At 40.3% G+C, this 26,474-nt stretch overlaps 2 protein-coding genes across 3 annotated transcripts; both read left to right on the plus strand.

The window, feature by feature from the left end:
• Nucleotides 1-57: 57 nt before the first annotated feature.
• LOC134871837 (leucine--tRNA ligase, cytoplasmic-like) lies at nt 58-19,535 on the plus strand. The gene is given in 33 exon segments (XM_063894769.1): nt 58-186; nt 507-628; nt 967-1,054; nt 1,198-1,278; nt 1,611-1,748; nt 1,868-2,029; nt 2,229-2,341; nt 2,792-2,855; nt 3,222-3,310; nt 3,484-3,709; nt 3,943-4,030; nt 4,826-4,902; nt 5,482-5,535; nt 5,635-5,775; nt 6,360-6,437; nt 6,633-6,718; nt 6,940-7,005; nt 7,204-7,286; nt 8,502-8,640; nt 9,088-9,300; nt 9,867-9,924; nt 10,336-10,399; nt 11,614-11,797; nt 12,925-13,015; nt 13,277-13,390; nt 13,392-13,418; nt 14,065-14,205; nt 15,380-15,490; nt 15,710-15,820; nt 16,431-16,535; nt 17,499-17,594; nt 17,821-17,953; nt 18,452-19,535. Coding segments are annotated over 33 exon segments (3,555 nt in total). The 5' UTR covers nt 58-180; the 3' UTR covers nt 18,658-19,535.
• A 585-nt stretch (nt 19,536-20,120) lies between these two features.
• LOC134872378 (PLAC8-like protein 1) lies at nt 20,121-23,359 on the plus strand. 2 transcript variants are annotated; one of them, XM_063895664.1, is made up of 6 exons: nt 20,121-20,213; nt 20,871-20,901; nt 21,221-21,489; nt 22,030-22,268; nt 22,474-22,610; nt 23,032-23,359. In XM_063895664.1, the coding sequence occupies exons 3-6, from the start codon at nt 21,464-21,466 to the stop codon at nt 23,161-23,163; spliced, it is 534 nt and encodes a 177-aa protein (XP_063751734.1). In that variant the 5' UTR covers nt 20,121-20,213; nt 20,871-20,901; nt 21,221-21,463; the 3' UTR covers nt 23,164-23,359. The 2 variants fall into 2 exon arrangements, with proteins under 2 accessions (XP_063751734.1, XP_063751733.1); XM_063895663.1 differs by lacking the exon at nt 20,121-20,213 and having other exon boundaries at nt 20,792-20,901.
• The last annotated feature ends 3,115 nt before the right edge of the window (nt 23,360-26,474 follow it).

Here is a 26,474-nt window from a genome sequence, read left to right on the forward strand (position 1 = left end):
AGATATCTAACGACACGAGTGCTGAATTTCTCCGAACTTCATTTCCCAGAAAACCATGCGAGAAGCGTGTGTGTCATCAGCCAGGAACCGGTGGCGTGGGTTTCCCTTGTCAAACTACACGCTCTCTGTTTTCTTCAGTCCACACAATAGAGTTGTTAGTTGCTCGCAACTTGGTTCAACATGGCGGTATGTTTAATGCTCAATTCTTTTCAATATTATGAATGTTTACTATGGTTTAAATGCAATGGTAAGGTTTTGTCTCAATAACTTACTGAGGCTGTTAGCTAAGTTAGCTAACATAAGCTAGTTGAGGAGCCAACTGCAGAAATAGACTTGAGAGAAATCTGACGCAGCTGGACAAGAGATAACAGCTGTTTTCTTTTTAAACACTTATAGCCTTTTATTATTATTTTTGTATTCTTGCATATTATATTATATTCTTGGTTAAGTCATTATTTGACTGCACTGTCTTTTCTCTAATGAACTATCATTTTGTTATTTTCCAGGAGCGAAAAGGAAGAGCAAAGTTGGACTTTTTGAGAAAGATTGAGATAGAGATCCAGGAGAAATGGGAGAGAGAGAAGGCATTTGAGCATGATGCCCCGACAACAATTGGGGAAAGCACAAAGTGAGTATGAGGAGGTACCATATATTTTAATCCCTAAGGCTGTACTTCTCATATTTGACCCAGGAATAGCTCAATATGCAGGTGTAAGACTCTCTGTTAAGAAAGCAATTCACATAGATTGCCATACCACAGAAGATCAGAGCAGGTAACTTCCTTTAACTGATCTCTTTCTAATGCAATAAGAACACCTATTGTTTTCGAGTGTATGTATGCAATGTCTTTTGTTGCTTTTGAAAAAACCAGCCATGCAAGTATTGGTGAGGCTCATCTGTGGAACAGTTGACGTATCAAGGATGAGCCTTTGTTGCATAACACCAATTTTTTCCTGTTTATTGCAGCAAAACCAAGTACTTTGTCACCTTCCCCTACCCCTACATGAATGGCAGATTGCACCTTGGTCACACCTTCAGCTTGTCAAAATGTGAGGTAAGTTTGTATACAATGGCATTCGAAGGTAAACATTGAGACATTAAATTATTCAGTAGGCACGCAGGAAACATACTTGATATGCATCCATCCAACTTATGATCGCTCGTCTCTGACTCACTGATGCTCTTTTTTTGTTGTAGTTTGCTGTTGGATACCAGGCCATGAAAGGGAGGAAATGCCTCTTCCCATTCGGGCTGCACTGCACAGGAATGCCAATCAAAGTTAGTGGCTTTTTTTCCTGTCTAATAAATAAGTCCTGTGTGTGTGTGTGGCAATTACCTCCAGTTGTGGGAGTTATTTTATGTATTAATTGTGATCATTAGTCCCACCATTTGTTCAACAAACACAAAATACAAGTTGTTACCAACCACACTTTTTGCTGTACTTCCCTGCACAATGGAAGAAAACAAAATGACATGATGTTCAGTTCCAGTTCTTTTCACGTATTTTCCACTTTATTAATTTATCAGTTCATCCCTGCCTTTAACCCCCTCAGACAGACACTAACGTTTCCTTTCTCCCGGTATTCATACATCTATATTGTATCCACCAGGCCTGTGCAGACAAGCTGAAGAGAGAGATGGAGGTGTATGGAAACCCTCCACAGTTTCCAGACGAGGAGGAAGAGGAGAAGGTGAAGCCAGAGGCGTCTGATGAATTCATCATCAAGGACAAGGCAAAGGGCAAGAAGGTAGGGATCTGATGCAGATTGATGACATATGAAGAAACAAATACAATATTAAGTAAATGTTTTTTCCACTAACAACCATAGATCTGTTTCATTAGTAATATTTGTTATTCCTATTTTAGAGTAAAGCAGTGGCCAAAACCGGATCCGCCATTTTCCAATGGGACATCATGAGGTCTTTGGGCCTGAGTGACCAGGAGATTACCAAGTTTGCCAACGCTGAACACTGGCTGGAGTACTTCCCTCCTTTGGCCATCCAAGATCTCAAACAGATGGGAGTCAAGGTGACTCATTTTAATAACTTAACTATAGCTAACAACTGTGGTATAGTAAGATCTTTTTTTTAAAGAGGGCAAAACGTTTTACTGTTAAGCCTCCTTGCAATGTAATGTTGCTAAATGATCTGTATGTTAAGAGGTAAACACTAGAGTGACATGTACATAGTCATTGATTACATCTCTGTTTCCTGTTATCGCTTCACAGGTGGACTGGAGGCGTTCATTCATCACCACCGATGTGAACCCCTTCTACGACTCCTTCGTCAGGTGGCAGTTCACCACACTCAAGGAGAGAAAGAAGATCAAGTTTGGCAAAAGGTGAGATTGTCAGGAGTGCTGATCCTCAAACTTCTTCAGACCAAGGACCATTTACCAGATAAAGAAAAAGCTCACCAACCTTCTAACAACCCCAAAAACTTCCATAATCGATAAGCTTCCTGCTTCCTAAGTACATCACACATTACAGACAAATCAAATGATAGTTTTACATAGCACTGAATCTTATTTAAAGTATGCTTCATTCATAACGTTGACATCCAAATTATTCTTATTAATTACTTGGGCTGAGTGTCCATATAGTTCTATTTCTGATCGCCAGCATTTTTTTTGGCAGCCCCTCCTTTTTGTGCGGCTTTTTTGCTGTCTAGATAAGTTTGACTCTTTTACCTGAAACAGTGTCATATACCAAAGTCATATCATTCCATGGGGTAAAAGCATATGGAATATTTAAAGTCAAGACATCAGCTAATGTTAATGACTCCTCTGCAGGTATACCGTCTACTCCCCGAAGGATGGACAGCCCTGCATGGACCACGACAGGCAAACAGGAGAGGTAAACCTACCTGGATATGGGAAATAAAGTATTGGTTGTGACGAACAGAATTGTTATCAAATATTTCCCAGTCGATTGTGAGTCGCACAGGAAACATTACAATGAAATGGTTTCTCAAAAAATAAATACATTTTGAAATTCTTCTTCTTATGATGCGAAGTCACATTCCTCTCGTCAAAAACATAGAGAGTTTCTTTGATTTACTGTTTTATAATTTGGCTTTAATATTTTAAATATCTGTTTATAATTTAAGCAACAAAAGGAAAAACAACCAAATCCTTTAAAAGAGTGTCTTTATTTGAACTGAGGTTGTCTTGAGAGCTGTAATTTGTTTCCCCCCCAACTAACACATGTCTTCGCCTGCAGGGAGTTGGACCTCAGGAGTACACTCTCATCAAGATGAAAATAGTTGAACCGTACACGGCAAAGTTCAAGGCCAAAGTCTTTTATAGCAGGTAAAAGAATACATACACTGAACATACTATAATGCCAACATGTTTTAAAGGATGGTTACTACACCACAAACAGTTTTATATGCACTTAAGTGTAGTTCCCATCTTGATAATCACTATATCATTAACTTTTAAATTGAGACACAACTAAAGTGCTAAAGCTGTCTTTCTCACAGCGCCATGAAAGGCAAAAACATCTTCCTAGTGGCCGCCACTCTGAGACCAGAGACCATGTTCGGTCAGACCAACTGCTGGGTGAGGCCCGACATGAAGTACGTCGCCTTCGAGACGACCAACGGAGACATCTTTATCGGCACCAGTAGATCTGCCAGGAACATGTCCTACCAGGGCTTCACCAAAGAGAATGGGGTGGTGCCCTTGGCCATGGAGATCCTGGGACAGGTATGGACATTGTCTGTTTCTTACTTTCAGCTAAAGATATCAGGGATTGAAGCCTTCAAGTCTAAGAGGTACATTCAAAGTGTAAGACAGTTTGATTGTTAAGGTTTCATAGCTATAGTGCAAACAAGTTGATTACTTCTGCTCTGCTTTTTTTCCCTTTACCCACAAATATGTAAGTCTGTGTTAATAAAGAGGAGATAAAATCAGTTGTGCACCATTTTGTTTCTTTCTAGGATGTCCTTGGCTGTGCCCTGAGCGCTCCTCTGACCTCCTATAAGATCATCTATGCTCTGCCCATGCTCACCATCAAGGAAGACAAAGGTATGAGTCCAAAGCTTAGACAAAGTCGCAGTGATACATTCATGGTTAGAGTGTTTTTTCTTTTAAGGTAGAAATTCGTCACATTGGTTTAAGCATCATCGTTTTCAAAAGGATTCTTTCTGTGGATGTCTTTTTATATCCGTGTGTTTCAAATAAGGATGATTTATTCCGGCCCCTCTGCTTCAGGTATTACTCTCTGCTGAAAATCTGCACTGAGCTTTATCCCTTTTTCCTCCTTGAGTTATTTATTATTGTGGAGGTATGTGCAAAAATAGTGGGGAAGTCTCAAAATAGCAGGCCAAGGTCACCCTATAATTTACAAAGTGATGTACTGTGATGTCGATGAATAGAAATAATGGCTGTTTTTTATTTTTACCTGAGGGAGAACACTTGGTAACATGTAAAATGGATCTAATTGCTCCCAGTGCCTTTTGTTCTTTTAGAAGTCTGTCCTATCTATTTTCTGGTCTGTTGCTCGAGGGGAGTAGTTTATCAGTGTGTTCCCATCTGTCCTGTTGATGATTTCTTTCTAAACAACCTTAATTAGAAAGTCAAATGTCGGAATTTCAATAAAAACAAATCTCTTGTGTTGTGTGTGTCATCGCGGTTTTGAAGCCGCCTCTCACGTGTATCTGTTTCCAGATCGTGTATGTTGGTTGTCCCCCTTTCACAGTTACTCGCTCCAGTGTAATAGCATTGAAAGTGTATACTGCACATTTCAATGAGAAACACGTGATCTGTGTATGCATAAATACATTCAACGTGTTGACCATTTGTCTGCTCTGTTTTCCTCAGGTACGGGGATAGTTACCAGTGTGCCTTCCGATGCTCCTGATGACATCGCTGCTCTCAGAGACATCAAGAAAAAACAGGTGACGGTTACAGATAATTAAAATGTGGTCTGCTGCGGGGAAACACAGGAAACCTCTTCAAGTGCAGTATGGAAATCAAGGTGTAGAAATGTTTTATCATACTGTGCTTTTAAATCAGTCTGCTGCGGACTAAAGGTTCAAGGGTTTTTATTATCAGATGCACAGCAGCTACAGTGTAGTTATGGCAATTAACTTTTCAGGTCCCGAGCTCCTCCAACAATGCAGCATATTATAGACATAGATATAAAGACAAAAATAATTAAATGTAAATAATTAAATTAAAAAATAGTGCAAAATGAAACAGTAGTTTAAATAAGAGTAAAATGGTGCAGCTATTTTACTAAACCAGTCTATAAGTACAAGTCTATAACACAATTAGCTAAATTTTGCATGGAATGTTGAAAGTGGTCAAGTAATGCAGGATTCTTTGTAAATACAATTAAATATACAATAACAGAATGTAAGATTAAAGATTGTACAGTAAACCCCTGGTTGATAAGGGAGAAGTCATCCATTGTTTAAGCATGCCCTATATTCTTTGTTTTTATAATGTGTCTCTTAATGTTTAATTTCCAACAGGCTCTACGAGAGAAGTACGGCATTGAAGACAAGATGGTGTTGCCGTTTGAGCCGGTAAACTGAACACACCAGTTTAAGTCAAAAAGGCCTGTGTGAAATTCACACCCAAGTTGCTAAATGGAGCCTTGCTGTGTGTGTCTGTGCACATGTTAGGTCCCCATCATAGAGATCCCAGGCTATGGGAACCTCTCCGCTCCTCTGGTGTGTGATGAGCTGAAGATCCAGAGCCAGAATGACAAGGAGAAGCTGGCTGAGGCCAAAGAGAAAGTCTACCTGAAGGGATTCTACGAAGGGGTGAGTCGGTTCGGTTTGTGCACAGGTCAGCAAAATGCAAGCCCTTTGTGGATTAAACTTTAAGTTTGAAGCTTGTTCAATTTATTTCCAAGACACAAGCCAATTGATTTCCACCTTAAGGCTGGACTAAATTATTAATGCACTGGCTATTGTCTCTGTGTGGCCCCTTGACAGTTTGATTCCGTCTACTATTGGAAAAGCTGTTCATAAGAAAACTGGATGTGTACAACACGCTTACAGAGACGAGGAGTAGCCTTTGAATGTTTATGCTTTTTTATTCTCCTGTCACAACATCATGACATTAGTCTTGTAAAATTGTACGAGTTCAGCTCCCTTCACCGTCAACAGATGCACATTTTAAAAAGAAGAATTGAAATGAACGCACTGCATGGGGCCACCCGACGGCACATCTAGCAGAACACACTGCCTATATGTAAATTGAAGATATGTCATCCCACTGAGCGGTTTAAGATTGTTTGGGACTGTAGAATGCACTGCAGCAGACATGACCCACTTCTTGTTGACTGCACTGTGAGAGAATTCAGTGTGAATGAAATGTTTTGCTCAATGACTTCCTGTCTTAGATCATGCTGGTTGATGGCTACAAGGGGCAGAAGGTCCAGGATGTCAAAAAACCCATCCAGAAGATGATGATTGAGAGGGTAAGATATTATTTGATTCTCATACATAAAGGACAAGTTAAAAATAAAATATATCGAAATAGTTGTGGTACTTGTTCTGCTTGTTTGGTGTTCTCTATGCTTGCACTGCTACAGAGTGTCTTAGAGTTCATTTGTGTGATGGGTGTTTCAGCTATGTTTGCCAGTAATGATGTTGGTTCTGTTTCGATTTTACAGGGTGAGGCCATGATCTACATGGAGCCGGAAAAACAGGTCATGTCGCGTTCAGCTGATGTGTGTGTGGTGGCTCTCTGCGACCAGTGGTGAGTGGATCCTGCTCAGGAAATATTCTACTATAAATCTAGTGTGTTTGTAAGAATAAGGACTTATTAGGACTACCTAAATGGATCTGAAGCTGCATGGCACTGTTAAAGAAACCAGGGAATATAATTGAATATAAAGATTGTTTTACTTGTGAGGTTGAGTGGATTCATTCTGGAAGAAAGACTAATAATCTCTGACTAATGTGAGATGTATGTTTCAGGTATTTGGACTATGGGGATGCAGAGTGGAAGCAGCAGGCAAATGAAGCCCTCAAGTCTTTGGAGACGTAAGACACATTTAGCCTTCTGCAGTGTTATTCTGTTCTTGTGGGCGTGTGAAGATCTAAATGATATAGTACAGTAGAAAATGGATCGTAATAAAACTGACTGTGACTATCGTGCTGAAAACACATCTTATCATGCCAAAGTTTGCATCATCATCTTCCTGTGATGCAATGATGTGTTTTTTGCACACATATTGACAGATTCTGTGACGAGACCAGGAGAAACTTTGAGGCCACGCTGGCCTGGCTGCAGGAGCACGCCTGCTCTCGCACCTACGGACTTGGTAAGTGGTTGCCTCATATGGTTTGTGTGTGAGTGATGTTTCAGGACTGCAGTTATAGGTGAATTATAGATCTCTATTACTGCTGTTATTGATGCATGTTATAAAATGAGTATTATTGCTTGTCTTGACATGTAAAGGTACCATCCTGCTAGAGATGAACAGGACTAAAATATGTTTCATCTAATTTACGACTGACAGTTTTGGTCTATAGATGGAGACAGAGGACTGATGATAAAGCACCTAGCAACAGCCTCCCTCTCTGTTCAGACAGGAATAAATGCAGATTGAGGGCCAGCTGGCACACGGTACATGCCAGTGTAGTACAGTCTAGGCCGGCTGATGACTCCTACTTTACAAATCTCCCCTAATATTTTAAGAATATGAAGATCTGTATTCATGCTAGAAAAAGCATAGGTAGATTCAGTTTTGATGAAGATAAATCCGTGAGCCATAGTCAGACCGGATCCCAGTCTCAGAGTAAGTACACTGTAAAACCACTCTTGATGATTACCAAGGTGTGTTATTAGTCAGTGTTTATATTATGAATTATGTTTTATTTCTCAATAAATAATTCTCAAATCAAATAAAAGTGAATGAAAAATGTGTACAAAAGACAAGAGTAGATGCATTCATTTTATGTTTGACAAATGGAACATCGTTTAAAGAATGATCTTGATTTATGTAGCTCCTGCTTGTGAAGAAGAATTAATAATCATGCTTGCATCAATGATTTTTTACCATAGCATGCGAGTAAAACATACCAATAAGAACTCACTGTGTGATTTTTAGGGAGTGCTTAGTGCATTTGAGGCTAATTGAGTATTGTAGCCTCCCCACCTCGCACACACTCCTAACAATGACCAACATTTGAGTTGGAGGATGAGCAGCAAAACAATGAGTTGCTCTGTCTGTCCAAGCAGCAGGTCAGACACTTGTGGTCCGTCTGAGTTTATTCGACAATAAAATATGTACGTCTCGGCTTGTTTGCCAAGGATTACATAATGAAGCCAGGACTTACTCCATTGTGTTTTTCTTGGCACCAGAATGTAGCCAGCTTGGTAAGATGGAAGTGCAACAAAAGATTGTTTCAGCTCAGAGGAGACAACAATTGTCTTTCCTAATACTTTTCTCTCCCTTTTGCTTTCTCGTGTGTGTGTGTGTGTTTGTGTGTGTGTGCGTGCGTGTGCCTGTGTGTCTGCCTCCTGGTTACCATAGGAACGCGGCTGCCTTGGGACAAGCAGTGGCTGATTGAGTCACTATCGGACTCCACCATCTACATGGCTTACTACACTGTAGCCCACCTCCTCCAGGGAGGTGTGCTCAACGGACAAGGAGCCTCACCACTGGGCATCAAGTACGTATACACACATACAGGCACACACACTCGAATAAACACAGATTAAGCCTTAACTGATTCACCGTGTCCCCTCTCCTTCCCTCGTCCTTCTCTTTCTACCTCCAAACAAGCATCGATGTTGTTCACCTGAGGGAGAAAAGACTGCAATTTAATAACTAAATGTAATCATTTCAAATTCAGACAGTCAATTTGTTGCCCGCTATTCATCCATGAAATGAAGTAAATATAGTTGCTCTATTACAGACACAGTTTAGAAAAATCAATTCGTAGCTCAATGTTTAATTTAAGTGTCCTCAAATCTGTTCCCTTGGTCTAAGATAAAACTGCGAACCAAATTGAAACACACTGCATTTAATTACCTCTCTTCACCTTGCTTCAACCCGATACATCCCTTGTTTTACCCTCGCTTAGTCATTCTATTCACCTTTATTTTCCCTTTTATAGGCCGGCGCAGATGACCAGAGAGGTGTGGGACTTTATCTTCTTTAAGACGTCTCCTTTCCCCAAGACGGACATCCCTAAAGAGTGTCTGCAGAGGTTGAGGAGGGAGTTTGAGTACTGGTACCCTGTGGACGTCCGTGTTTCTGGCAAAGACTTGGTGCCGAACCACCTGTCCTACTACCTGTACAACCACGTGGCTATGTGGCCCAAAGACAGGTGAGTGCGCCCTGCTTGAATGTCGAGGACAGAGATATGAAGGGCAAGACTCACAGCATGTGATAACATTTATAGAATTCAGATCTTGGAATGAACATTTTTTGTCCAGCAGGATTGTGATATCATTTATCATTCTCATCATTAACTCTACAGAGGTTTAAAATGACAGTACACCTAGCTGTGGTACTCTACAAATTTGTTTAAATCCAGTGATTTTATATTCATTTGTTTAACAAAAAAGTAGAATAAACCTCTTTGAGAAGTATAATTTGATGGATGAAGCATTCATTTGAACATTGTATAAGCATTTTTGTATATGGTTGTATCGAGATGCGTGTGTATAATGGAAAAATGTCCTTAATTAAAAATAATAATGAATTAATATCATAATAATGATTTAAAACGTATTTCCTGCCTGAACGTGCATTTGAGTGCTGGGGAAACGGTATAATATTAAGAGAAGTCGATTAAATTATTACATGTATTTTTGTAAGTAAGTAATGAATTGGGGTTATTGTATTGATGGTGAAGAGGACTCCAGTGAGAACATTTTCTCCTGTCCACAGTGGGAAGTGGCCACAGGCAGTGAGAGCCAACGGACATCTGCTCCTCAACTCTGAAAAGGTGAGTCAAATAATAATGTTGGGAATTATTAATCTCTATAAATTGAAATGATTCTCTTTATATCTAAGTTAGTACCTCAGGATGAAAGATCTGATTTCATCAGATGTGGAATTGTGTCTGGGTTGTTGAAACATTGAATAACAACGTTTCCATAATTCCAATTTGCAGTAAATCTTTGTATTCAAACACTTCCCTTCCTACATGCCGGTAATTAACTCATGTTTGATGCTGTTGAGTATTTTAATTACTGTATGTGCTGTAGATGAGCATTTGATTTTTTTCTTTTGTTGATTTAAATACAGGCAGTCCGTGACTCTACGGATTTATTCCACCAAGTATTGTAATGAACTTGTTTGGGCGGACGCGCTTCGGAAGGTTCTGTCTGCTAACATCTGTTTCTCTTTTCGCCAGATGTCCAAATCAACTGGAAACTTCCTCACACTCTGCCAAGCCATTGACAAGTTCTCGGCAGACGGTACACACACTTTCTGTTTGATTGGTCTCCCTGCTGTCTTCTCTTTGTGATTGTTTACTCTTTTATCTCCGTCATGTTTCATTGGAACATTGTAGCCAAAACACATCAGGTGTACGTTTTTAAAAAGGATTATAAAGTGTCTTCATAAGACACGGGCCATTACACTTGATTATACCGGGCATGTTTTATCCCACGCTGAAGATGATTAAAAAAAAATCTTCATAAGTTAGCTGAGGTGTTGTTATTGGGTGTTTCGAGCTACTTTATACATCAGATCACTTTCATGCACTGTACGTCTCATTATAGGTATTTATGGTCTTCCCGTCAGATGCAATATTTGCAGCTTTTTGATATTTTTTCAGTAGAAATGCCATTTTTATTCCATAATCGCCATTTCATATAGGTGGTACCCCCTCTCGTCTCTCCACAGGAAACTAGAAACATAAGAAAGAAGAGAAGTAGAGACTCCAAATGAAATATTTACAGGAACATGAGAGCAACACAGATTCACAAAGGAGTCGTGAGACCAACAATGAGTCATGATGTGTCTATGAAAATGTATTTTATATTTCAAAAGTCTCGTGTTTTGTGGGTACTGTAAGGCATATTTAATGATCATAATCAATTTAGAGATTTTTTTGTTGTTCTTTTGTGAGTCTTTTTTTTTCAAAGTTAAAGTTCTCTGATTATTTTGTATGTATATCTGGTAGTGACGGGTGAACCGTGGCATTCCTCCAGCCCTTAGTTTACCTCAGGGTTAGTGCAGTCATACTGTTTTGGATTGGTTATTTAATTCTTCTACTCAAGAGTTTTTTGTGTTCTGAACAAAGTGAATAATATATAGATGTGTCTGCTGCATCTCTAGACGCCACCCCTGTTGTGGGAGTAAAAGAAAGTTCTGACAGCAGATAGTTGTATTAGGTTGACTCCTGTCTTAGATCTGTGTGATGTCTGCTGGGTATTCTTAGTTTTCTCAGACTATAGAATTTTCCCAAAACTCTCTGAACTTCAACTTGTTGTCAAGGTATTTTTGGAGAACAAGAAAACCCTGCGTGTTAATGTGCACACTAAAATTAAGGGGGCTCATAGAGTTGAATATTTAATATGAGCAAATGACAGACTCGGTGAGACCGGGGCATTGATCATACCATTTTTAACCTCGCTTTGTATTGCATGTTTTCTGACTGCTATTCAAACACACCTACCTCTCTCAGGTATGCGTCTGGCTCTAGCCGATGCCGGGGACACGGTGGAGGACGCCAACTTTGTGGAGACCATGGCTGACGCTGGCATCCTGCGCCTCTACACCTGGGTGGAGTGGGTGAAGGAGATGATCGCCAACCAGAACAACCTGAGGACAGGACCTGCAGACACTTTCAACGACCGGGTCTTTGCCAGGTACATGCAGAACTTCATGTAGACAGGGATGTATGTCAGGTACCGAGATATTTAGCTTTTCAATTATTAAGGATGTCACTTTAAGCAAGGCCTTGTACATGGGTATTGACATTGAGTATACGGGGAAATAGAATTTCATCTTGAAAAACTCAGCTCAGCCTCCTCCAACAATGGGGTCTTTGCCATGTCAGGAGATGAAGGACTAGAAATGAAAAGCTTGGATTAGTAGCAAATGATTAAGAGACATTTGATCTTCAAATAATGATTTTAAAATGATTATTTAATTCATTGTTAGTCTATAAAGTCCAAAAGGGACAATGTCTTCCTAATGTGCAAACCACACATTGATCGAACCAAAACCACCAATGAATGTTTGGGATTTGAGCCATAAAGAGATCAATATATTATTTAACAGTTTTTTAATTCTCAATCAACACCCATTATTTTTAATTTATTTTATACTCTTGATGATTGGAGCTTGAACAGAAAACTGACAAATAAGATTTTTTAATGAATAATCATCACTTTTGAGGACATAATGACTGAGCGGGTAATAGCAAATAATGGGAAGCTATACAGTATTTTGAATTTAAACAATTGCATCAGTCCACTGTAATGCAGTCTTTAAAACAAGAAAAATCAAACATTGCAATATCAATATCTCGTAAGTGTAAGACACAAGGATGGTGGTGGGAACTCCATAGGGACTTGGCCTGGAAACTGAAAAGTCACCAGTGCAAGTCCCGGAAAGACCAAGTGCTACCGAGAAGCCACTGAGCAAGGCAGCATTCCCTACACTGCTCCCCGGGCGCCGTACATATGGCAGCCCACTGCTCCTAACACTAGGATGGGACAAATGCAGAATGTAAAATTTCCCCTCTGTGGGACGATTAAGGGTTCTTTCTTCTTCTAATGTTGCACTGCAGTGGGATTTTTCGACCATAGGCGAAGTGATGCTCCTATGACAAGTAAAAATGAGGTGTGCAGCAAGCAAAGTGAGCCAGTCCTTCAGAGTTTCTATGGTTCGCTCGTGAAACCCTGACCTTTCTGACCGTGCTCTTTCTAGTGCTGCAAAGTGAACTGGCTTTGCAGAATGATTGCAATGATTTTGTGTCCTGTCTGTCCAGCGAGATGAATGCAGGCATCCTGAAAACCGAACAGCACTATGACAGGATGATGTACAAGGAGGCCCTGAAGTGTGGCTTCTTTGAGTTCCAGGTAAATAAAATGTCCATTATTAGTATAAAGTTTTGTCTAACGCACACTTAATCATCTTTAAGTCTTTAAAAACAAGCCTGATTTTCATCCGCCGTAAGCCTTTTATGATGTTATTATGAATACTGCAGGAGATGGAGCATAACATGAGTGAGGATTCAAATTTCATTCTGAGTGTCTGGGGAATTCCCTGGATTGAAGATTGTGTCTGGGAGAGTTTAGAGTTCCCATAATAACATGAACTGTTTTTGTCTGTGTTTGCAGGCAGCCAAAGATAAGTACCGTGAGCTGGCGATCGAGGGCATGCACAGAGACCTTGTCTTCCAGTTCATAGAGAAACAAACTCTGTTGCTGGCCCCCATCTGCCCACACCTGTGCTGAATACACTTGGGGTCTGCTTGGCAAGGTGAGGAGAAACTGGATTTGACATTAAAACGTGGCTTTCTGCTGATTACGGGTTCAAATGTGCCCTTCATCCTCAAGTCTCTCCAGTCTTTTAACTTTATATCCCTTTGAAACGTGGAGGTGAAACAGAATTACTCTAAGGAAAATGTGATCTTCCCGTGTTTTTGATTTTCCTGAATACACCTGGGATCAACAGGCTAAGATAATGTTCATGTAGGTCTGCAGAAGAGCTTTTCCCACTGCTCATTACTTGTGTGAAACTGCTGCTAACACACACACACACACACACACACTCCCCTTCTGTTGGTAGCACACAAACTGCCAACGATCCCAACAGCACAGAGTAGAGAATATTTTTAACATCCAAATGTATGAATATAAAAGACTGCTGCTGCTCTGGAGATGTTTTTTTTTTTGGTTGTCGCTTAGCAACAAAAGCCCTACAGTGTACGCTCCAGTCATGTATTCAGCCCCGCTTTCTAAAGAGCTAAGAGGCAATCAGTGGACATGGTGTCACGAACATCAGTCAGGCGTTCGTACACATGCAGCGTCCGCCTGGTTTTGTTATTTTGTGACCCTAAAGCACTTTTTGATGGTGTGATCCCTTTTCTCCTCGTCATCCCTTCTTTCTTCTCTCTCCTTTATAGACGGGCTCTCTGATGAAGGCGCCATGGCCTGTGGCGGGTCCAGTAGATGAGATTCTGATCCGCTCCTCTCAGTACCTGATGGAGACCGCACACGACCTCCGACTGAGACTCAAAGCGTACATGCAGCCGCCCAAAAACAAAGTAAGATGCGTCTGTGTTGTTTCCCACGCTTCACTGCTGCTGCATTCACTGCTAATTATGTGTTTTTAAGTAATTTGGGGAAATTAATATTGACTTCAGAGTCGATTGCTTTTCTCTTTAATAGTTTTTATAAAATCTATTTCTTGTGTTGAAAAGTTTGATAGTTAAATCGGAGGCAGCGTCATAGCAAGAGGCTTTTCTCCCTTAGGTGTTGTTTAACAGATTCATGGTTGTTTGATGAAGGGCACAATGAGGCAGAAAATAACCCAAAACGGCCCAATGAGAAGCTTAATAATATCAGGCAGCCAAAAGTAGATTTAGGTTTAATAGCATTTCATCAAACAATGTGAGTATTGATTCTCAATCATTTCAAACCATTTATCTCATCTATTAAGGTTCAGACATAATTAGACAATCTATTACCGAGAACTGAAGCTCAAGCTTTGATACAGGTCGACTTTGCTGTTTGGACCCAGCAAAGAACACAGCAGTTTTGACTTTACTTGATCTTACGAGTTCTATGCATTCATCTGCTTGGAACTGGTATTTGGAAAAGCTAGTTTAAAGGAGCTACTTATTACAGACTGTGCATAAAGACGTCAACTTAAAGGACAATGTCCCTGCAACTGTGTTCGTCATGCGTACATAATCTGTAGGAATCACATGTTTATTGCTCTATGGGGCACAGTTCGATATGTAGGCTTTGTAGATTATCGATTTGTTCCCATCCTTTTACGCATCCTGTATATCACTTGGAAGTCTCAAGACTGTGCTTTGTTCACAGCAGGAAAGGTAATCTTGTGTTTGATTACAGTTTGGAACTTCGATAAGTGGCAAAAACATGTATTGACAAGCTCTGAGAAGCCAATATCTCTGGCTTCCAGATTGCTGTTATGGATTTGCTGTAAATGTTTTGTTGCCATGGAGGCAAGATAGAAGGATAATCAGAGAAAAAGGAGAAGGGGAAAGAGGCAGTCTTTTAATTATTCAGTAACCGTGTTTTTGTAGATGTTAAGGAAGCAGAACGATTTTTGGGGGAAAATGTGTCTATAACCTTGACATTCAGTCAGAGGGCGACCATAATTCTCCAGCAAACATCGTCTTATGTACCTGCCTGTATAGATAGATGGATCATTCTAAAATTGTCCTCTTTTTTTTTTCTCCCTCCCAACAGAAAGGTGATTCAAAGCCTCCAGCCAAGCCCTCCCACTGTAACATGTACGTTTCCAAGAGCTACCCACCGTGGCAGCACAGCGCCCTATCCCTGCTTGGCAAGCACTACAAGGTGACACACTAACGCACAACATTCACACACAGTAGAAATCTTTTATGTATTTTGTATGCAAAAGCACAGAGGTCCATAGCGTAGTGATGCCCTGGAATACCCGCCCCTGTCTTTAAATGATCATGGGGGTGATGCTGTGCAGTTTCCCAGTATTCCGCTCTTGGCCTGTGTTCCTGTCTTACCTGTTTTTGTTTTCTTTTTTTCTTTGTGTCTTTCCAGGACAACAATGGGGCTCTTCCAGACAACAAAGTGATAGCAACCGAGTTGGGAGCCCTTCCTGAGCTGAAGAAATACATGAAGAGAGTCATGCCTTTTGTAGCCATGATCAAGGTAAACCTGGAGGAAGTAGGGGTGACAGTTTAGAAGTGTTTGTGTGTGTGGGGAAAGGCACATCCAGTCTCTAACCTTCTGAACTTTTAACATGGACAATAAATCACTGCAGTTTCTTTCTAGTTCTATTTTCTTTCTATGGGTTATTCAACTTGTCCATAAGATGGCTTATTTGTTGTTTTGTGCGCAGCTCTTCTTCTGATTGGTCCAAAGCCTCTTCTGGTTATTCTGTTGGAAGATGGAGTCTGCATCTTCAAAGATTTTGTTTTCTTGGTTATTCCTCTTTGTGCAAGACTGTAGCCAATGCTGTTTGAACAACAGTGTTATATTGATATTTCACCGAAATATCCAGAATACTTGGTCTTTAGAGTCAATGTTTTTATTGATTGAAAGAGTACAAAAGACACGTTTTACAGCTTGTTTCAGCTTGTTTCTTTGCCAGGTTCAACATTTTTTGTCAACAGCAGCCAGGATGAACATCTGTATTTCTTTTTAACACTCCTCCTTGCTTTCACATTGATTTTACTTTGTTCCCATACAAACTGTCCATCAGTCATGCTTTTATTGCGGGGGTTTTCTGATGTTTTGGGTTCTGCTTTGTGTTCTTTAGGAGAACCTGGTGAAGAACGGGCCGAGGGCCTTGGCTCTTGAGCTGGAGTTTGATGAGCGGGCAGTTGTGATGGAAAATCTGGTCTACTTAACCAACTCTCTAGAGGTATGTATTGTGACCGAACATAGTATTTAAGGATGACCTCACGGAAAAAAGCATCTCAGCCTAAAACACACCAGAGGGAAATACATAGCGGTTTAATATACAGCGCAGAAAAAATTAAGAGACCACCTCTGCATTATAATTTTCTCTTGTTTTATTATTTATAGCCATGTCTCGTGTTATTTTTTAATTTTTTTATTGTATTTTATAAACTACTGACAATTGTTCTCTATGTTGGAATTCAACAGACACTGGACTGGCTGCCATACATGTAGAGATAAAGATTTAAGAAAAATTGGACTGGTCTCTTAATTTCTTCTGGAGCTGTATTTGAACTATTCTCTCAAAACTGAGTAATAAACACGAGTTCACTTTAGAAGGTTTTGTTTGGCTTTACAATCTCAGCTGTCACTTGCAGGTGCAGCATTTTGATTTCCTCAAAAATATCTCAGCTCTAAAGCCGAGTTCTATCACTTCTGCAAAGTAGGTTGAGACAATTCTGAGCTCAGTTGTCAGTCAGGAAAGCCCTTTATACTTTTGTCTGCACAAAAGCTTTGGTTGGTCAATAAGTAAAAGCCAAGTCCTTAGGATACTTTTGTTAAGCCAGCGTGGATTGAACTCCAGAAGGAAAACTGCTAAAGATCAGCTGCCACACAAAAAGACAAGATGTTAGAGGAATCATGTAGCACGTAGAAGGGGGATGTTACTTACAGTGGCTTGTGTGTAGGTTTTCTTTTGGGAGTTTCTCTGTTCTCTTTGTTATTTTTGTCTTGCCACTAACTTCCTAACTCTTTGCATCCCCAATATTGAATATGTGAAAATTCAGCATAAAACCAAGTACATGTTTGATCTCTGCAGGAGCCTGGCCATCAGCCCTGTCAGTGTGTGCATATCAAACACACCTGTATACACACTCTGGTGCTGGACTGATTAACTGCTAATCCCTCTATTTCGTGTCCTTAAAAGTTGGAGCAGATCGACGTCTTGTTTGCGACCGAGGGTGACGACAAAGTGAAGGAGGACTGTTGCCCAGGGAAACCATTCAGTGTCTTCAGATCAGAGGTAAATGCTATTGGCTGTGCTGGCTGTTCTCAAAGCAGTATGCATGCATTTTAGAATAGATGTACGTATCCTTTTAGTATATTATCATCTTTTAGGACCTGTACTTTCCTGTGTTTGCATAGATGTTTGTAGTTTGTGTGTGGGTTTATTTATGGACAACATTCTTTATTTTTCAAATCAACAATAATGTGCGATTTATGAATATGTCTCGCCTCTATTTCCACAGCCTGGAGTGTGTGTGTCCCTGGTCAACCCTCAGCCATTCAACGGCCAGTTTTCCACAAAGGTTGACATCCGGCAGGGCGACAGTGGAGACAGCATCATCCGCAGGCTAGCCAAGGTCAACAGACTCATCAAAGGTTAGTAAGATTAATGAATGTACAGCAGAAATTAATAAACGATGGTTTTAGAATGTGCCTTCACAACAACTGGGAAACACTAACTTTTTGTTGTTGCACACATTTAATTAGTTATGTGGAAAGTGGAAGCATTCCTTTTTATGCCTCCTATCAGGCGACGGTTGTGGCTGGAAGGAATATGATTTTGGGTTATCTGTCCGTCCTTGCATTCGTCACATTCTTGTAACGCCGGCAAATTTGAAAAGAAAAGAATGTTGAAGGGCAATATTTTTCGAAAGAGCAGTTCCATTTGAGCCAATTTTCTTTGTAGCTAGTTCACTTTCTGCCTATCATTTCTTATCTCTTGCTCCTTCCTCCCCCTTCTCTTTTCTCCCTCCTCATCTTCCCTCTCTGCTCTTATTTCAAAATCAATTCCCCTGCTCAACTTTAACATTCCCTGAACTCATTTGATCCCTCCCACGTGTCTCACTTTTGTCCTCTCTCTCTCCCCTCCACCAGATCTGTCCAGAGTCAAGTTGATGAGGTACGAGGATCCTGTGCAGGGGCCTCGCCGGGTGCCCATCCTGGGACAAGAGGAGCAGGGCAAACTGCCCATCTCTAATAAATCACTGTTCAATGTCAATCTTGAGCAGAATAAGGTCACCATCGCTGACAATGGCCTAACTGTTGACATCGGAGACTGTCTGGTTTACCTGGTTAATTAAAGTCACATTCACTGTCTCCCACACGCATACAGGCGCATGTTGGCACATTCAGCAGTGAATTATTTGTTAAAGGTTTAAAGGCATCATGAAATGTTGCCACAAAATGGGTAAGCCATAAAACACCCACTCAAACATGTAGCCTATGTATGTTTCTATTATTCATGTTTCTGTACTGCATCATTTGCTAGATGCACCTGGTGTTAGGTTTCACATTTGCAAAGGTTTTCATTGTTTTGAAACGTTTCACTGCTGAATGTGACCTAAGGAATTATCTTAAACTAATGGGACCTTAACATTTTGATTCATGAGAACATATACAGTTGCTTTACATTCAGATGTGGGTTTGGTCTGCAAAAAATGGAAATGGAGGGTCTGTAATACATTATTTCCCTGATAAATTCCCAGACTACCATGTTTTCAGAACCTTGGTGACGTTATTTGGTGGTGGGAGGAAGAAAAAACAATCTTAAAAATAGCCTTATTTTTCCCTGAACAATTTGATGTGGGAGGGTAACACCGGAATTTGTGTTCTATCCCGTCTTTACATAGTTGTTTCAAGATAAATCTAGTCATATTTCTATAAACAATCAGACAATAAATGATCAACTATCTTTATATACATATACCCACATGTACTATTATGCCATGGTCATCCACTTTTATTTTATTACATCGTGAGACTGCTCCCACATGCTCCTGAATGCCTGTTATTTTCATATAGATGGTAATGCGTCTGCTGTGTTGTTTTATAAATTGACGTTGAGGCATATCATTCCCTCATGTTCTGTCAGCCTGTCGGACAGATTTCCAATTTTCTAGCGGTGGATGTTGTTATCTCACTCTTGCTTTCCAGAGAAATAATAAAAACCTATGAAATATTCAGCCTCAGTGTTCATTGTTTATCGTTATCTTCTACATGCTGTTTTATATTTTCAACTGTCGACAAGAATATGACATGTCATGCATCTGGTGAAAGCATTGAATCGTGGCCACTACAAAGTGTGGACAATCTTGTTGAATTCAGTATAAACAACCCCAACAGGCAATCATAAACGGGGATATGGCCAATAACTTATTCAGTTGACGGAATAAATATATTAGCAAAGCTATTTGGGTAAGGATAAATAAAACACATTAAGGCTGATAAACCTATTCGCTTTTTGAGTAGCCTATTAGATGTGAAGATTGATGCTTTCCACGTGCCAGTCTATGGTCTATGGTTATCTGTAACCATCACTAGTGCTTAACTAGACTCAACTGGAAATGAATATAAAGTCTGAATTGGAAACAGCTAACCTGCCTAGCAGCATCTCTAAAGTTTATCAAGCAATAACCCCCTTTTCGTTTATTTAATACGTGCAAAACCAGAAGTCTAAAAACATGGATTAATAGTGGCACGAAATAACGCGACATTTTTCGAGCGGCTTCTCGGTCGGTCTAGCGTTGTTGCCGGGCAACTGATCTGGGACATAATCTACGGCAGGAAAAAACAAGCGTGTTTGAAAAAATGTTAGGCTAAAGCTTTTCTTTAACCAGGCCAAGAGTTCAACTTGCAGGTAAGTAAATTCATCCGTTCATGTTTCAGTACAGCAGTGGTGGAAGAAGTAGGCTACTCAGATGTGTCACTCACTACACAACTATCAGCACTACATTTGAATACTTAAAGTATCAAAAGTAAAAGAGCTCCCCTTGCATCAGAATCGCATAGATGTGGGTTTACTATTATGATTAATCAATTGATTTAGATTTTGTATAAGCTAAAAAAACAAATCTAAAAAGTCGAGTTACAAAAGCTGTCAAATAAATGTAGTGCATTCCATGTTTCTGTTTTTCTGGTTGTTTACTTTCTGTGATGCATACAAATGTAACTCATACATTTTCATCACCCTGAAATAGATAAGTGAAAAGCACCCAGGTTTAATTTACCAAATCTTTCTCCTAAACACTCAATATGTAAGTATGTGAGTCTGAGCCTCCAAACCAAAAGTTTCACTTCGTGTCCTCTCACCACGTAGAGCTCCTTTTACTTCTCTGTGTTTCTGTTTCACACACACACACACACACGCACGCACGCACGCACACACACACACACACACACACACACACACACACACACACACACACACACATCGGTTTAAATGTGAAGGTCAAAGTCAGAGCACAGGAAATACATTTATCTCCCTCTGTGTTAAAACATGTCTTTCACTTCTCAGCTCTTCACTGCATGAGTTTGTTTCTGATAAGGTAAGTGTAACCTTACGTTGTTTTAGATATATTTAATTGAAACAATGTTTTTAAATCTATAGGTCCATCAGTCTGTTTTCGATTTCAATGACTTTGCGATTTGCGTTTGACATCCATCATTTTGACAGAATGTGCTTATGTCAACTTTCTTTTTGTCCTTATTTTAGAAGTAATGTGGTTTGTTGTGTTCTAAGTAATTTCGGCCTTTTCAGAGCTGCTGTGTTTATTTTAAGTTTACTAATGTATTTTTCATCTGATAATGTAATGCCACCTGTGTATGTTCATGCACCCTGATGTCTATCTGCCCCTTTTGCATTAGCTGTATTAGCAGGCGGGCGAGGTAAAGCCACAGACGGGAGACAACTACAAGACTTATCTCTGTCACACAGCTTCGGGCCGAGCCATCTGACAGCTGGTTTATCTGGAGCCACACACACCCTCTCACTGGGGAAGTGTCACTCCACAACCCCCTCCGTCTCCTCATTCCTGCTGACTCCCTGCTCACCCTCTCCTTTCTCGCCTCCTCGCCTCACCCCTCTCCGAATTCCAGGAGCTTTTAGTCATGGAGCAGATGACTGTCACACACCAGTAAGTGTTTTTTTTTTGCCCTTACCAGAACAATGTGTTATCACCACTGACCACAATGGAAAAACAGCAAACAGCTCACTTACTCTGCTTTCACATGCTTCTGTGTCTCCCTTACTTCTTTAAAGTCTCTATATTAAATTTTAATCAAACTAAACAGGATCAGTTCTTTCTACAAAAATTGCCTTCCCTTAGATGAGCTGTGATTCAAATTTTGCAGAAGGCCTTAATCGCTCAATTTCATGAATAAATGCTGTATCATATAACAGTGTTAGGATTATTTCAGTTGTATTTGAGCAAAATTGTGGTGCCATGCTGCTAACATGTCAATGACAGCCAGCTGAATACAAAAAAAAGGATGCTCTAACTAAATTAAATTGCTGAACGAATGAATTTCTGCTCACAGGTAAGTTAAAGAGTCATTTTCTAATGTGTGACTAGTTTAAAATTAAGCCTTTAGTTGAGCAACAGTTCAAAGCTTGAGAAGCCAGGGGGACATTTTCAAATGTCTATCTAAAGACATGTAAAAAAATCTAATTTCAGACCAAGGCTGTCAGACACAGACGCCTCAGCCTCAGCATCAGCATTTCAAGAGAAGAAAGAGGGGGGCTTCACCACAGGAAGTCAAGATGAGTTGGGGTCAAACAACACCTCTGCATTTACAGACCCAATACTCACACAGCCTGGCCTCGGCATAACCACGACAACCATCACCACCATCACACAGACGGGTGGGGGCTGGAGCACCGGCCTGTTCAACATCTGCGGAGACAAGACTACATGTAATGTGAAGACACACACAGGAACTGTATTCTCATATACGCAGGGTCTTACCCACAGATATTTAAGACTATCTTCAAAATAAGGAGCCAACAAAACTTAATTCATTCGCTCAACATTTAAAATGATCTTTTAAATGGGATTCTTGTCTGTCACAAGCAAACGCACAACCACTAACACAACTATTGTGCTAATCTGTGCTTGCAGGTGTTCTTGGGGCTCTGGTGCCGTGCTGTTTGGACCTGAGTTTAGCTCACCAGTACGGGGAGTGTCTGTGTATTCCTCTGCTGCCAGGATCCACTTTTGCTATGCGAGTTGGGATCAGAGAGCGGTATAAGATACGGGTGAGTATGTTCTTAATAACCAGTTGTTATCACCAATATTTGTAAACTGCACTTACCGGCAAAAGATCCTGGTTTGGGTTCAAATATGGATATTTGCTCACTAGGTGAAGTAGGCCCCTTCCTAACCATATCCATAACACCGATACCCACTGATCAATCTTATTTTATTGACTGATTATCTCCATACTGGTTGATAAAAGCAAGTATAGACTTGCCCCATTGAACACACCACAGATAGACACAAATAAATGGCAAACCAATAGTACATAATAGATTCAATAACATTACTAATAACTTTGTATGTCTTTTCATTTATGCATCTCATGGTTCTGCATGTTTTCCTGCTGCGTTGTTGTCTCTGTGTGCTTCCTGTATTTGTTTTTGCATGCTTGTGTTTGCCTGTCTGCATTTCAATTCACAGGGCAGTGTGTGTGAAGACTGGACCACAGTGTATTGCTGTTACCCTCTGGCTGTATGTCAGATGATAAGAGAGATGAAGCGGAGGATGAAGACACAAACCTATCATGTGTCCACTGCCCTTGAATGCTCCTGAAGAAACTCTATACAGTCAATAAGGACTTCCCTTTTACAATGCAAGAAAGACTGATAAGGGTCATATGAGATTACTGGTACTGTATGAATAGCACAAATAATCAATAATGTTTTAGATGCCCATGGGATGCAGAAAAATCTGAAATGTATGGTCTAAATAAAGTGTGTAGTGCTTAAAAAGCCCTCAGAGATTTTAAGATTGTAACCATATTTGCTTTTCTTGCAGAACAAAAACTCATCAGCTTTATTTTGAGTTGGGTGAAGCAGGTAGCAAGACGCATGCTTATTTAGTTTTAGCAGCTGTCACTGTCAGCTAAACATCTGGTACAGTCAGTCACCGGAAAATGAAAAACAAAACGTGCAACTTTCTTGAGTTCTGAATAAGTTTTGATGCATGCAAACTGAAGTGGTTTTCAGGATACAGCCATACTTTATCATAAAGCGGTGCAGGTGAAGTGAATTAGGTGAACCGACCCTTTAATTTAGTCTCGTATTCCAAAGGTCACCAGACATTGTGGTTTGTCCCTCTTAGACATAAAGGGAAGATGAAGTGTAGAAACATAAATCTTTCAAGACCTTGAGGCACAAATGGTGAAATGTGGACATAATTCAACATAGTCTACAAATCAGACTAACACTTCTCGTTTCAGCCACACACAAACTCAGAAAAGTCTTTCAGCTCAGTTTGATATAAGTTTCATTGATCTCAGCGTCCATTCAGTATACAGCACCATTTTTCTTAATTTGGAAAACAGGCCGCTGCTCTGATTACAGTCAACGGTTCGAGTATACAGCCTGATAGTAAAGGTCATTTCCATATTTCTGAAATTATATTATCTTTCTGTTTCTTATTTCACTTCAGGCATTCAATCATATTATCAATCCAGTCCTGATTGCTCTGGTTCCCGTAACCCAAAATGCCAAGCAGCGAGAACGGATGCGGAAAATGTCATTTCGACACAAAGCAGACGGGTCCTCAAAGGGCAAATATGTAATTTGTTAACTCTTACACATTTGGTGCCCTACCTTGCGAGTGGTTCAAATGAAATGGGGAAAAATATTAAAATGGGTTTAGGTGTGGAGAGATGTGAAGAATGAATTATAATCTTATTTTACACACTGTAGGGTGCACTTCACATACATCTGCTGCATGCAAATAAATATTTAAAATCATTGCAGATTTTCATAACAATACGTTTCCCTTTTATCTGATTATGTTGTTGTTGATTTTAAACATATTGGAACTCATCATTCTTATCTGACACTGGTACTCAAGTAAAGACGGAAGAAGTGTCAGAAGGACAGAAATATGCGTGGGTGATGGGTGAGAACAAATAATTTCAGATTATAGTCCTCTCACCATTCAATCAAACACAGCGGTGAGCAAGCTATTTCTTCCCACTAAATGCTTGAGTGAAAAATAAAACTTTGCTTTGCATTATGGGGGATCCCACCTACAGGTTTATGTCCCACTGTGACATTTTGAGTTCACACAAAGAACAGCCCCTGTTGTGTTGCAATGCCCTTCAAAGACACTTCAACTACAAGGACATCTCTTGGAGTTCCCAGTTTAGAACAAGTTTCATAGAGTAAAATATGGCGTATGGCACAGATCAGTAAAACTAGGGAGGAACTAAAACAGAATTTGTTGTTTTTTCCAAGATTGTAAAGTTTATGTTCAGTCCTCATTTACAGAAATATGTTTATGAGAGTTTCATGACAGCAGTGACAAACTGTAAAATCTGGATGTGCACATCGAGAATAAGGATTGCGATGTCGGCATTAGGCTCCAGTGTTTCCTGAGTCGCACTGAATGGATAAATCTTCGTGCTGCTCCACTGCTCTCTGCCTACTGGGGGTTGTTAGTGAGAAGATCTGCCTCGAGCCGAGCTGCCTTCAGGCGCCGTGGTAGCATCTTACCCTCCTTGCGTATTGACCAAATGTTATTGCTGCATCAATAGCTTTAAGGGTGTATTTGAATTGCAAAGCAAATGTAATTCCAATTTAACAAGCCGATTTAAAACGGCCTACATCCTCTTTCAAAGTTTATATCTTTATCAAGATTTTTGTTTTCTACAGGTCCTTCCAAAATATTGGATCCAGTACAAGGGGCATTTAACCTTTTCCAAAAGCTCCCATAAAAGTCAGTTTTTCTTGTCTACTGTCTAAGCAATATGTGACTTATCACCATTGTTAAAAGTAAGGCACATTTTTTCACTTTTAAAGGGTCAGTTCCACCTTTTCTTTTTTATTTGGGGTGAACTTGTTTATTTTGTTTTGATTGAACATAACACAAAATATCAAATTATTGATTTAACTTTAACATGTTCTGATTATGTTTTAACTGCATCACCACACACACTCACACAGCCTGGCCTTACGTCATCTCTACCAGACACACCTCCACTCCTGAACCATTAGGGGGCAGTATTGCTCCGGATCTGGAAACAGCCAAGGGGGTTGGCTGTTTCCTATTCTCAAAGCCTCTCACTCTTAAGTGCTGATCTGGGGTCAGAGCTGGGATTTCCACGGCAGTTGTAGAGGTCAAGATTTGGAACACTGAAGCCCATCCTTACTCAGCAGCCAGACAGGGACAATAAAGCATCTCTGCTGAGGATTTTTCCTGCTGTTTCAGCACAAATACGACTCCCCCCTCAGATGCATCAGGTGCAGAGTACACGATGTTATCGACAGTGGCCCCTTGGGAAGCAATGTTTGTGTGGGTGTGGAAATGTGTCTGATGTATTCAGATGTCTCCAGGAAGGCCCGTCCCATAATTGTGCTCATTGTGGACAGTTACTGGTACAGAGGACGAGCCAGTAAACAGATAAAACACAAAACACAGCACAGGGGGAAAATAGTTCATCCCCTCCGGAGCTACACACAAGACTGAACAACAACCAGCTGAACGTGGAGTATTTTTGTTTTCCCAAACTACACACTGGCATTTCTAAAAAGGATATTTAAGACATTTTACTTCTGTCTTCCTTCCCGCCTGTACCTCCTGCATCTATTTCCTCTTCATCGTCTTCTTTTTTCATGCCCACCCTCCACCCTCAATAATCTCATGTCTTTCCCACATCTCCTCTGTGTTCTTTTATTTATTTCTCTTCTTTCTGACGCCTGCTTGTGTGTGTTTGTGAGAGAGAGGTGTGTAGAGAGCTGCTTAGCTGGAGCAGTCGTCCCCCTGGTGATACTCCTATCCAGGACAACAAGCATCACCTGGGGTTTACATAACACACACTTCCTCGCACTCTCTCTTCATATCCCTTTCTTTTGTTTCTCCCTTGCCCTCGCTATGTCTCCCTCTGT

Source organism: Eleginops maclovinus, chromosome 11, assembly GCF_036324505.1.
Source record: "Eleginops maclovinus isolate JMC-PN-2008 ecotype Puerto Natales chromosome 11, JC_Emac_rtc_rv5, whole genome shotgun sequence".
NCBI classification, from domain to species: Eukaryota; Metazoa; Chordata; class Actinopteri; order Perciformes; family Eleginopidae; genus Eleginops; species Eleginops maclovinus.

Bases quoted from the DNA above. Each gene is read 5' to 3' on its own strand.
- LOC134872378 (XM_063895664.1), top strand. From the start codon at position 21,464: ATGGAGCAGATGACTGTCACACACCA. The intron at 21,490-22,029 runs GTAAGTGTTTTT...ATCTAATTTCAG, and splicing joins CAGATGACTGTCACACACCA to ACCAAGGCTGTCAGACACAG. The intron at 22,269-22,473 runs GTAATGTGAAGA...CTGTGCTTGCAG, and splicing joins CTGCGGAGACAAGACTACAT to GTGTTCTTGGGGCTCTGGTG.